General features: G+C 45.8%; 1 protein-coding gene across 4 annotated transcripts in view; it reads right to left on the bottom strand.

The window, feature by feature from the left end:
- ZBP1 (Z-DNA binding protein 1) overlaps positions 1 to 13,364 on the bottom strand; it is a 58,774-nt gene that overhangs the window by 21,644 nt on the left and 23,766 nt on the right. For 2 of the 4 annotated variants that reach the window (XM_040436674.1, XM_040436672.1), the window contains one exon: positions 381 to 515. The exons of 1 other annotated variant lie outside the window; for it this stretch is intronic. In XM_040436674.1, coding sequence (XP_040292608.1) covers positions 381 to 515 — 135 coding nt within the window. The remainder of the gene's footprint in view (positions 1 to 380; positions 516 to 13,364) is intronic. One more of the 4 variants, XM_040436673.1, reaches the window with a different exon arrangement.

The raw sequence follows: 13,364 nt of genomic DNA, 5'->3' as shown, positions 1-13,364 counted from the left end.
AGCATCTCTTCCAGCCCCATAGAGAATGAATGGGTCCGGACCTGTTCCGGATAATTGTGGAACGGATGCGGACCCATTCTACGGACGTCTGAATGGAGCCTAATTTTGAATTCAGTGGAACTAATGCGTGTGTACACACCTCTGCCACAATCCCACCTGCCAAAATTTCAGTGAGGAAACCGCTGAAAAAAAGGAGACGTGTCCCTTCCTGACACAGTTTGGAAAGCCACGTGAAAATAATCTGTGGCCATATGAATTGAAAATAATAATTATAGGATTCCACATAGATTTCAGCACGGAAATATATGCACAAAATCCGCTGTGTCAACGAGTCCTAACCGTATCATGTATGATGTTGTCTTAAAATGCAGGACATGTGCCATTACCTTCTCTGATTGGCTCTGCATCCCATTTATTAAGCCACGTAGTATCGCCCACTGTGAAACAGCTGCATCCTTGAATGTTAAACTGGTAGTTTTTAATTACAGTCAGTGGTGCAGACAATATTTGGGATCCTGCAATAAAAAAAAGTTGTCTTATAAAAGACTGTTTTTTTCATAGGTAAGACTTAGGGGCTGTTCACATCACGTTTTTGCTGTACGTTTAACATAGACGTGGGAAAAAAGGACTTAAAAGCATAGTAGTACACTACACGTTTCCATCCTGCAGAGCCCAGCAAAAAAAAAAAAAAAAAAAAAAAAAAAAAGGTTTTTTTTTTTTTTTTTTTTTTTACAGTGGAAGCCTATGATGATGGTAGACTCAGTATGGCAACCGTCAGGGCATCCATTTAACACCTGTCATGTGCATTAACCATGGAACAAAAAAGTGATGTGAACACAGCCTTAAAGGGCAACTCCCCTTTCAATGCATAACTCCCTCATGACTTTGTTGTCTATGTAATCCACCAATCTAATCATAACCAAATTAAGCATATTGTATTTATTGTTAATGCATGTGAAATTTGAGACCATGGTGCTTTGAGGAAGTGACAACTATTTCAAACACAGTATACCGCTATAATCTGAACCATCTTGTTGCTCACTTAATCTCCCCCCCCCCCAGTGGTTAACCTATTAAAACCAATAACCAAAACGTGATGTTGCAGAGCTGTCACAAAATAGCTATGGCTCACCTGATTAAAGCGCTGTTTTACTTTAGTTGATTGGAGGCCATGTTCCTGAGTTATGATACTTTTTATAAATATGCAAATGACACCTTTAGTGGAATGAGGGTGTCACTATTGCTCTTGTTGCACCCAAGCTCCACTCATTTCTGTGGTCAGACCCTCCTTCACTGCTGTTAGGAGTTATACATGTTAACATGTTTACTGCCACCTGTAGGCTATATATAGATATGACAGTTTATAACCTTTGTTATATTGTTTGTGTCTGAATAAAGTTTGTTGTTAAAATACCCTATATGGCTTCAGGAAACATTTGATTGACAAGGCCAGCCAGTGGCAAAGCAGCGAGGTAGGAGCTAGCCGCCGAAAAGAGGAACTTGGGTACAACAAGAGCAATAGTCATTGCACCAAAAACCTAATTTGCATATTAAGAAAAAGTATAACTCAGGAACACAGCCTCTGATCAACAAAAGAAAAACAGCATTTTAATCAGGTGAAGCACAGCTATGTGTCTATATTTGCAGTTTGATAGGGAGGTCGCTGGTGACAGATTCCCTTTCTTTCCCAAAATTATTTGTTAGATGCTATTTTTAATTTTCAACTAAATCACAGAATTGCAGTGGCAAATATGGGGGGAACTGCTCAAACCCCAAACACTGTAGCGTGCATCTCATTGGGCGAGCAGCCCCACCGCATGTGGACCACAGAAATATCGCCCAATGAAAAAACACGATATTTGCCACTGCAATTCTGTGATTTTGTTTTATATGTATTGAATGTGCCTTCATCTGGCAATTGAACATTCCTTTGCACCTGGAAACCTCCATCACATGGTCTGATATGGGTGTGGCTTACAGTCTGGCTTTGTTCACATTGCACTAGTTGTCTTGCTAGGCGGTTGTGTGGAAGCCTGGCTGTGAGCTGGATTACATCACCTTCAGACCGTGTTCACACCACAGTTAGCGTAGTGGTAGGACCCCGTGCCATGCTGAGTGACAGTGACGTGGTGCATGATGGGCTCCGATATTTTCCTGACAGGAATATATTGGCAAAAGTCTCAGCTTTTAATATCTGCTTGTATGACCAGCTAGTATAGTCAGTGGCATATCCTTTTGGTGCATTTTCTTCAGTGATTTATCTATTTTTAATTTTCACACTGGCTACTAGCCTAATAATACATGACACTTCTTGATCTGTACAGACAACTTTTCAGCAGTTATCTGCTTATTACTAAAAGCAAGATTAGGCTACAGGCACACGAACATTGTTTGTTTCCGTGTCTGTTCTGTTTTTTTGGGATAGGATGCGAACCCATTCATTTCAATGGGTCCACAAAAAATGCGGGCAACACACCGTGTGCTGTCCGCATCAGTATGTCCGTTCCGTAGCCCCGCAAAAAAAATAGCACATGTCCTATTCTTGTCCGTTTTAGGCATTGTTACAATGGATCCGCAAAAAAAAAAAAATACGGATGCCATCCGTTTTTTTTGCAGATCCGCAATTTGCGGACCGCAAGACACATACGGTCGTGTGCATGTAGCCTTAGGTGGGGTGATGACAACCTAAAAATCCTGTTGGTGCTCTAAATAGACAAAGGGCCAGATTTATCATTACTCTGACAGCTCACTCCACTTTAACTTATGGCTAAAGTCAGTTTTAGCCAAGTCAGATTTATCGGCCCTTTAAGACTATAATAAATGTGGTTTGACGGTAGCAGTTTATCCGTCAGTAAGCAGCTTTACAAAAGTCGCACATCTTTACGAAAAAGTCGCACGTTTTTATGAAAAAGTTGCATGTTCTATTAAAAAGTCTCATAAGATAAGCATGGTCCTCACTGGAGTGAAATTGCGACTTTTTTGCGACTTTTTTAATAATCCCAATAGTAAATCTGTCTAGAGATTCATTTACATAAGAAAACACGCCCACTTTCAGAAAACTGGCGAGCATAGTGCAGAGCAGAAAAAAGTTGCAAATTTGTGCGCAGTTTTAGCGTTTGGGACTTTTTTGGGGACTTTTTCACTCCATTATTCTGACCTGAGCTAATGATAAATCTGGCCCAAAGTCTTGTGAAGATAATACAGTGAGGAACAGAAGTATTTGAACACCCTGCGATTTTGCAAGTTCTCCCACTTAGAAATCATGGAGGGGTCTGAAATTCACATTGTAGGTGCACTCCCACTCTGAGAGACAGAATAAAAAAAAAAAAAAATTCAGTAAATCACATTGTATGATTTTTAAAGAATGAATTTGTCTTGCACTGCTGAACATAAGTATTTAAACACCTGAGAAACAGTAAGGCCCCTTTCACACGAACGCATTGCACCTGCACTGAATCCGGACCCATTCATTTCTATGGGGCTGTGCACATGAGCAGTGATTTTCACGCATCACTTGTGCGTTGCGTGAAAATCGCAGCAAGCTCTATTTTGTGCGTTTTTCACGCAACGCAGGCCCCATACAAGTGAATGGGACTGCGTAAAAATTGCAAGCATCCGCAAACAAGTGCTGATGCGGTGCGATTTTCACGCACGGTTGCTAGGAGACGATCGGGATGGAGACCCGATCATTATTATTTTCCCTTATAACATGGTTATCAGGGAAAATAATAGCATTCTTAATACAGAATGCATAGTACAATAGAGCTGGAGGGGTTAAAAAAAAATAAAAAAAATTATTTAACTCACCTTAATCCACTTGATCGCCCAGCCCGGCTTCTCTTCTAACATAGTAACATAGTACATATGGCCGAAAAAAGACATTTGTCCATCCAGTTCGGCCTGTCATCCTGCAAGTTGATCCAGAGGAAGGCAAAAAAATAAACTGTGAGGTAGAAGACAATTTTCCCCACTTTATGGGAATAAAAAATTCCTTCCCGACTCCATTCAGGCAATCAGAATAACTCCATGGATCAACGACCCCTCTCTAGTAGCTATAGCCTGTAATATTATTACGCTCCAGAAATACATCCAGGCCCCTCTTGAATTCCTTTATTGTACTCACCATCACCACCTCCTCAGGCTTCTTTCTTCAGGACCTGGGTAAAGGACCTGTGATGACGTCACTGCGCTCATCACATGGTCCGTCACATGATCCATCACCACGATAAAAGATCATGTGATGGACCATGTGATGAGCTCAGTGACGTCACCACAGGTCCTTTACCCAGGTCCTGAAGAAAGAAGACAGAAGAAAAGCCGGGCTGCGTGATCAAGTGGATTAGGGTGAGTTAAATTTTATTTTTATTTTTTTAACCCCTCCAGCCCTATTGTACTATGCATTCTGTATTAAGAATGCTATTATTTTCCCTTATAGACCAAAGATCTTCATCCCCAGTCCGAACCTTCAGCCTCAGCTGGTTGACAAGCAAGCAGCCACCTCCAGATCTCCAGGAAGAGCCATTCCCTGTGAGCTAACTGAGTACTATCCAGAGACCAGGAGAAGCCAAATTCCTCCTCAGCTAGTCAGTCCCATACCAAGCAGAAGATAGACAGAGCAGAAGATATAGATTCCTGCCATATTCTCCAGGCACATGATAGGAGCAGAAGAGATAGTAATCCCTGCCACATATTGCCAATACCTGCTGGGACCCAAGACTATTGCTGTATCTCATATGGATTAATGCTGCCTCCAGTAAAGACAAGTTGGATCTATTCTTTACTACAAAGTTCCTCAATTACTCCTACTAGCAACACTCATTTATTGCAAGTGAGCCAGGACCCAGGAGTCCAGCCGTACCCAGGTAGGAGACACCGTTGACACTATTACTACTACCACACAGAGACATTATACCACTCTGGCATTCCTAACCTGGTACGTGAGTTGCAACACCTTAACCTCTTAAGGACACATGACGTACCTGTACGTCATGATGTCCTGGTACTTAAGGACACATGACGTACAGGTACGTCATGTATGGTTCCGATCACCGCCGCCCGGCGGGCGGTGATCGGAACCCGGTGTTTGCTCAAATCATTGAGCAGGCACCTAGGCTAAATGCGCCGTGGGGTCCTGTGACCCCCCCCATGTCGGCGATCGCAGAAAACCGCAGGTCAATTTAGACCTGCGGTTTTCTGCGTTTCCGGGTTATTTGGGTCTCTGAAGACCCGATAACCCGGAACAGGATGGTGATGGTGGTGTGATTTTACCCCACCAATCACGATCCTGCGATCCTGAGAGGTGATGGTGACATCACCTCTCAGGATCGCCTCTGATTGGTTGGTGGGCGATTCAAAAGATGCAAGCGCTCCTCTCCTCCTCCTTTTGTGTTCCGGAGCCGGAGGAGAGAGGAGCTGCCTGCTTGTCGTGTTCATCGGTGCCAGCATCACCCCATCTGTGCCCCCCAGGATCCGATCTGTGCCCCAGCACCCCCCATCTATACCGCAGGTACATAGGGAAAGCATAGGGAAAGTTTGGGTTAGGCAGGGAAAATAAAGGGAAAGTTAGTTTGAAAACTTTGATTGCATCACCCTAAGTTAGGGTGTCTGGGGTCCACAGCACAGCTGTGTGACCCTAGACCCCCCAGGGGTGCTGCCGCTTGCCCCCCCCCCCCAACTTTTTTGGGGTGCAGTTTTTTTTGTTGTACGCTGACTTTGGCCGGCACTCTTAGCGTCTGGCCACTGTTAGCGAATCGCACACCCCACCGCTGATCAACTTCGGACGGTTGATCAGCGGTTTCGAATTATTTTTTTCAAATTTTTTTGCCCTTTTAGTTAGTTTTTTCTTCTTTTTTTTTTGTTAGTTTTAGGGTGAGTTCGCGAACACCCGTGCCCCCACACACACGCACACGAAATAAAGATTTACACACACGCACATACACACGCAGACACACACTCCCCTATGGCCCGCCGGACGTTTTCGGCCGAGGAGGCATACGCCTAGCTTGCCTCCGACTCCGAGAGTCCCAGTGAGGATGAGGATGACCCCACATTCCTGTTGTCATCCGCGTCCTCCTCATCATCTAGCGATGATGAGCCCCCAAGGCGGCGGAGACGCCGCCAGGCGGAGCAAGGGGACTGCCATGTTAGAGACCCTGTGGCCCAGCCTAGTACGAGCAGCTCTGGGGCTCGTACTGGTTTTCCGGTCCACCAGTTAAATCCACCGGAGCACCCTGCCGGTGAACTAGTCTGGTGTAGCCCAGAGCGATACGAGCCCGTGATTCCTGATTTTGTAGGCCAATCAGGAATCCAGATTTACACAGTGGGCTACACTGAATATTACTTTTTTTGTCATTTTTTCAGTGACCCACTGGTAAATCTGATGGTGGAGCAGACGAACCTGTACGCCCAAAAGTTCGTTGCTCACCACCCAGGCTCTTTTTTGGCCAGGCCCGGTGGCTGGACGCCGGTCAGTGCAGGCGAAATGAGGACATTTTGGGGCCTCGTGCTGCATATGGGCCTGGTCAAGAAACCCAGTGCCAGGCTGTACTGGAGTGGGGATGCACTATACCAGACCCCACTTTACAGTACGGCCATGACACGCTCCCGGTTTGAGGCCATCCGGAAATGTCTGCATTATTCAGATAATGCAGCATGTCCCCCCCGAGGTGATCCTGCCCATGACCGTCTGTATAAGATACGGCCGGTCATCGATCACTTTGGGGCCAAATTCATGGAGGCCTATGTACCTGGAAGGGAGGTCGCGGTTGATGAGTCTCTCATTGCGTTCAAGGGGAGACTCATTTTCCGCCAGTATGTGCCCTCCAAGCAGGCGAGGTATGGCATGAAGCTATACAAAATTTGAGAGAGTACCTCAGGGTACACTTACAAATTTTGTGTATACGAGGGGCGAGATTCCCGGATTCAACCCCCAGAATGTCCCCCCACTCTGGGTGTTACCGGGAAACTTGTGTGGGACCTTATGTACCCACTGCTAGATAAGGGTTACCACCTTTACGTGAATAACTTTTATACCAGTATCCCCTTGTTCCAGTCCCTTGCCGCCAGATCCACGTCCGCTTGTGGGACCGTGCAGAAAAATCAACGCGGCCTCCCTGCCCTCCCCCTCCAGGTACCTATACCCAGGGGTGAGACCCGTGCCATTACCACTGGAAACCTGTTGCTGGTCAGGTATAAGGACAAGAGGGATGTCCTTATGCTGTCCACAATTCATGGTAACGGCATCACCCCTGTCCCTGTGTGAGGTACCGCGGCAACGGTCCTCAAGCCCGATTGTATCGTCGACTACAATCGGTATATGGGAGGAGTTGATCTCCCAGGCATGGTACAAAAAAGTTGCGGTCTACTTGGTACAGGTTGCCATGTACAACTCTTTTGTGCTGTCCCGGAGCGCTGGCAACCCAGGGACATTCCTTCAGTTCTATGAGGCAGTCCTCAAGGACCTGATCTTTTCGGACCGGGAAAGAGCAGGCCGGAGTACCTCGGGAACTGTAGGCGCCCGGATCGTCCCTGGTCAACACTTTCCAGGTGTGGTCCCCCATACTGGAAAGAAGGGACGAACCCAAAAAAGGTGCAGAGTATGTCACAAGAGGGGGATACGGAAGGACACCACTACTCAATGTGACACGTGCCCCGATCATCCGGGCCTCTGCATTGACGGTTGCTTCAGGGAGTATCACACTTCCATGGAGTACTAAATTTATATCCCAATTTAGCACTGACATCGGATAAAAAAAACTGGTTCTCAGACTTGAGACACCCAAAAAAACTAAAATAATTTATTAAATGTAGACATATTAGGTATCGCTGCGCCGGTAATAATCTCCTCTATAAAAATACCATGACCTAGCCCGTCAGATTAACACGGTGCAGAAAAAAAAAAAAAAGGTACAAAAAATGTTTTTTTTTTTGTCACCTTACATAATAAAAAGTTTAATAGCAAGCGATCAAAAAGTCATATAGCCCCCAAAATAGTGCCAATAAAACAGTCTGCTCATCCCGCAAAAAATGAGCCCCACATAAGATAATCGGATAAAAAAATAAAAAAAAATGACACTTAGACTTTAGAGATAGATACAAAACAAATTTTTTTGTATCAAAGAGGATAATATGGTCAAAAACCAAAATAATTGTAAAAAAAAGTAGACTTATTAGGTATCGCCACGTTCGTAAGAATCTCCTCTATAAAAATATCCCATTACCTAACCCCCCAGATTAACACGGTAAAAAAAAAAAAAAAAAAAAAAAAAACTGTGCCAAAACCGCTATTTTTGGCACTTTTCCATTTCAATCCGTTTTTTCCGGTAGCAAAACAAGAGTTAACAACCAAACAAAAGTTAATATTTATTACCCTGATGCTGCAGTTTACAGAAATGCCACATTTGTGGTCATAAACTGCTGTATCAGTAAAAGGGAGGCCGCAAAAGGAAAGGACCGACATGGTTTCTTGAAGGCCGATTTTGATGGCCTTTTTTATTGACACCATGTCCCTTTTGAAGCTCCCCTGATGCCCCCCTAGAGTAAAAACTCCCTAAAAGTGACCCCACCTAAGAAACTACACCCCTCAAGGTATTCAAAACTGATTATACAAACTTTATTAACCCTTTAGGTGTTCATCAACAGTTAATGGCAAATGGAGATGAAATTTCAGAATTTCAATTTTTGGTAATCTTGCCTCACAAAAATGTAATATAGAGCAACCAAAAATCATATGTACCCTAAAAATAGTCCCAAAAAAAATGCCACCTTATCCCGTAGTTTCCAAAATGGGGTCACTTTTAGGGAGTTTCTACTCCAGGGGTGCATCAGGGGGGTTGAAACAGGACACGGTGTAAATAAACCGGTCCATAAAAATCAGCCCTCCAAAAACCAAACGGCGCACCTTTCCCTCTACGCTCCGCTGTGTGGCCGTACAGTAGTGTACGACCACATATGGGGTGTTTCTGTAAACTGCAGAGTCAGGGCAATAAAGATTTTGGGCCAGATTTATCATTAGCTCAGGTCAGAATAATGGAGTGAAAAAGTCCCAAACGCTAAAACTGCGCACAAATTTGCGACTTTTTTCTGCTCTGCACTATGCTCGCCAGTTTTCTGAAAGTGGGCGTGTTTTCTTATGTAAATGAATCTCTAGACAGATTTACTATTGGGATTATTTAAAAAGTCGCAAAAAAGTCGCAATTTCACTCCAGTGAGGACCATGCTTATCTTATGAGACTTTTTAATAGAACATGCAACTTTTTCATAAAAACGTGCGACTTTTTCGTAAAGATGTGCGACTTTTGTAAAGCTGCTTACTGACGGATAAACTGCTACCGTCAAACCACATTTATTACAGTCTTAAAGGGCCGATCATAAATCTGACTTGGCTAAAACTGACTTTAGCCATATGTTAAAGCGGAGTGAGCTGTCAGAGTAATGATAAATCTGGCCCACAGTCTTGTTTGGCTGTTAAGCCTTGCTTTGTTAGTGGAAAAAATGGGTTAAAATGGAAAATTAGGCAAAAAAATGAAATTCTCAAATTTCATCCCCATTTGCCAATAACTCTTGTGCAACACCTAAAAGGTTAACGAAGTTTGTAAAATCAGTTTTGAATACCTTGAGGGGTGTAGTTTCTAGAATGGGGTCATTTTTGGGTAGTTTCTATTATGTAAGCCTCGCAAAGTGACTTCAGACCTGTAGTGGTCCCTATAAATTGTGTTTTTGTAAATTTCTGAAGAATTTCAAGATTTACTTCTAAACTTCTAAAAATAAAATATCATTCCCAAAATAATTCAAACATGAAGTAGACATATGGGGAATGTAAAGTCATCACAATTCTTGGGGGTATTACTATGTATTACAGAAGTAGAGAAACTGAAACTTTGAAATTTGCTAATTTTTCCAAATTTTTGGTAAATTAGGTATTTTTTTATGCAAAAAATAATAATTTTTTTGACTTCATTTTACCAGTGTCATGAAGTACAATATGTGACGAAGAAAACTATCTCAGAATGGCCTGGATAAGTCAAAGCGTTTTAAAGTTATTAGCACTTAAAGTGACACTGGTCAGATTTGCAAAAAATGGCCTGGTCCTTAAGGTGAAATAAGGCTGTGTCCCTAAGGGGTTAAAGGGCCCTGAGACTGTACCCTGCGCACGCTGCAATTGGCGTCACAAACAAAAAACTATAGACTTATATACCCATATCCGGACCCACTGCATATTTTGGCGTCTGCCTAACCATACCACGGTCCTGCTTATTGCATAAAATAACGACGAGGGAGGTCCTCGAAGCCCCAACAGTTTTTGTTTAACTCCTCCACATGGTACTCCATCTTGCCCCCAGCCGATGAGCGCCAGCTTGGAGGCACCACTGATGGAGCAAAACCTGCCACGAAAATACTACCATGGGAGTCCAGCCCCAACTATGGAGCCCTCCCATCCTCCAGAACCTGATATTCCACCCACCAACTCCAAGGACCTCCCGCCGCCACGAACGCACAGGCTTAACACCTCATGCCTGTGCGTCTCTCCACACCCCCCAAAGCCGTCTCTATGCCCCCTTGCAGGCCTAGGCACCAGAGATCAATTCCAATCGCGTTCAGGTGAATACCATCCCTCCTCCAGAAAGCACCAATCCCCTGTTCCAACTTAGCAAGTCTCACAGCCACGGCCCCATTCCTAGCCATAAACCTCCCTATCGCCCGGTTCACCTTTATCCTGGCTTTGTTCACCTGGGCCGGTGACCGAGCACCCCTCCACACATGACTGTGAACCATATCAGACCAAACCGTGACAATTCCTGGGAATAAGGCCCAGATCCTCAACAAATCAAATTTTAAGTCTCTAATTAGCTCACGAAAAGGTTGTGCCCCCAAATCATTTCCCCCCCACATGAAGGACCAACACATCAGGGGCCCTATCTAACCGCACAAACCTGTGTATTTCCGGTAACACGCTATTCCACACCATGCCTCTCTTTCCTAACCAACATATCACTGCTACCTCTCTTGCGAAGCCAAGCTGTCGCCCCTCCTGCCTCACTGCCGCTCTTAACGCTCCCCAAAAAACAAAAGGTATGGCCCAGTATCCACACTAACGCCGGGCACTGATCTGTAACGAGAAAAAAGAAAAACAGAGAACCATTCCCGTTAGCCGGCCAGTTCCTTAAGGGACGAACATTAAACTACAACAGGCAAACCCAAACTACATAATCCTTACAGAAGAGCCATGCATACATAAGACCTGAAACGAAGAGACTCCCACCGACCAATCCTCTTGACCACTTCATCACCCACCCCGTGCCTGGCAGCCTCAGTGGCAGCACCTATGCGAAAAGAATGCCCTGTATAACCCACCCGATCCAGGCCCAAGCTGGCGAGACACTGGCGAAACACCGCCAGAAACTGGTAGCGGGACAGCAAAGAACCATCCTCGTGAATCAAAAGCGGCAAAGCCTTCCCCTTCCTCACTAACCTAAAATCCCTTAAACAACGCACTGGACACATCTCACAATTTGGAACCTCATACAGAACTATCATGTACCCCCCTCCCGTTAACATCCGTCTTTGAACGGCGTAATCTAAACTCTACCCTATCAGGGTACAAATCAACGTCCTCCTGCAGCAACCCACCCACTCTAAGTACATTGTCACTAACTAATTCACCTAACCACAATGCCCCAAAGAAGGCTAATGAAAACGCAAGCTTAAACAAATAACCCTCAAACACTGACCGACATACTGCCCCTACCTGTCTACCCATGTCCAACAGTAATGCAAAGGACACCGGACGCCTGCAATCTTCCGCTTCCCTTTTCCGCCTCCAACCCTTCAACGCCTGACTCATCAGAAAACATTTTGTAACCTCCCTTAATCCCCGTAAACGAAAACCAAAGACTAAACCAGCTATTATTTTATTTATCTTGGCTAGCGACCAACCCTCATCCCTACCGTGCCCAATATACAATAACATAGGGGCTTCAAGCTCAACCCCCACAACTTCAACATCCACTCCTATCGTTTGACACCAACCCTTCCAATCCTCCCAAGCCCTAGCATAGAAATCCCACGTCCTTGGGGCCAACGACGATCTGATCAACCCTGCTCCGTTACTCCAGAAGCTCCCATAGAAAGGTTGGACAGGACAAGGGGTACTCCTGCGCTTCCAGCGCCAGCATCCGAAAACGCTCCCACTGGAAATGACAAAATGCATCAGCTATACAGTTCTGAACCCCTGGAACATGAACTGCCACCACCCAAGCGTTCAACGCCAGACACTCAAGTACCAACCGTGGCAACCACTTGAACTACCTGTGGCGACGATGCCGACAATGAATTGATTGACTGCACTACACTCAGATTGTCACAATGGAAACGCACTTTTCTATTGCGAAATCTCTCCCCCCACAAGAAAACCGACACTAGGATTGGAAAGAGCTCAAGCAAAGCCAGATTGCGAACCCAACCCCTGGAGAACCACTCCGCCGGCCATTTGTCCACGCACTATTGCCCCCCACAATAGACCCCGTCCCACCTGCCGCATCCGAGAACAATTCAAAATCAAAACAATCCATCGTCTTCCCCAAAAAATTTCCACATACTCCCCCTTCCAAATCCGCTCCCTCATGTCCTGCTTCAAGTGAGCCCCTAATGGGCCTTCAAAACAGACATACACACTAACCGTCCCCTCCCCGCCCGTCTGCACTGACACCGAGCTCGTTCCCGCGGACGACTCCGCATTCCCAACCGCAGCTGTTACCTGGGTTTGAACCGCCACCAACTCCCCATTTTGTAACTGGTTAGTCCCTGGTCCCATCGCCCCCCAGGCGGGGAGCGGTGAACCCCCCTGCGCGCCCCCCCCCCCATACACGCTGCCATTGACGCCAAGCCCCCCAACAACGTAAGAAGCCCCGCCCTAACTCCCCCGTGGGTCCCCCGGCCCCACCACCCCCCATGGCACTAAATATAGATAATAAGGGTCCCCAGTTGAACTCACCAGGCTGCCTGGGCGCTGTGATTCCACCAGCCGGAACGCCAAAATCCCTTCCAGTCTCAGATCCCGCAGCTCGTCCAACCACAGATCCGGTATCCATCAGTTGAGAGCCGGTGCTGACCATCGATGCCAATCTTAGCGGGGGAGGGGTAGATGCGTTGCTGCTGCTTCCGGATGCCGCAAGGCCAGCGTCCTGCTGCCTGTTTCCAGAATCCGATACCCCGCCAGCACCGGAACAGAAGAGGATGGGGCCAGTGTCCTGCTGCCCACTAAGGCTCTCTAGCCTGCCTCCCCCACAACTGCAGGGGGAAACAGCCGTCTCCTCATTGCCTCTGACATGCTGGGCAGCTTCCCACAGGGGCACCATGGGAACTGC

The sequence above is a fragment of the Bufo bufo genome, chromosome 6 (genome assembly GCF_905171765.1).
Source record: "Bufo bufo chromosome 6, aBufBuf1.1, whole genome shotgun sequence".
In the NCBI taxonomy this organism is placed as follows: Eukaryota; Metazoa; Chordata; class Amphibia; order Anura; family Bufonidae; genus Bufo; species Bufo bufo.
The sequence above is the reverse complement of the archived record's forward strand: the minus strand, read 5'-3'. Positions and strand labels throughout refer to the sequence as shown.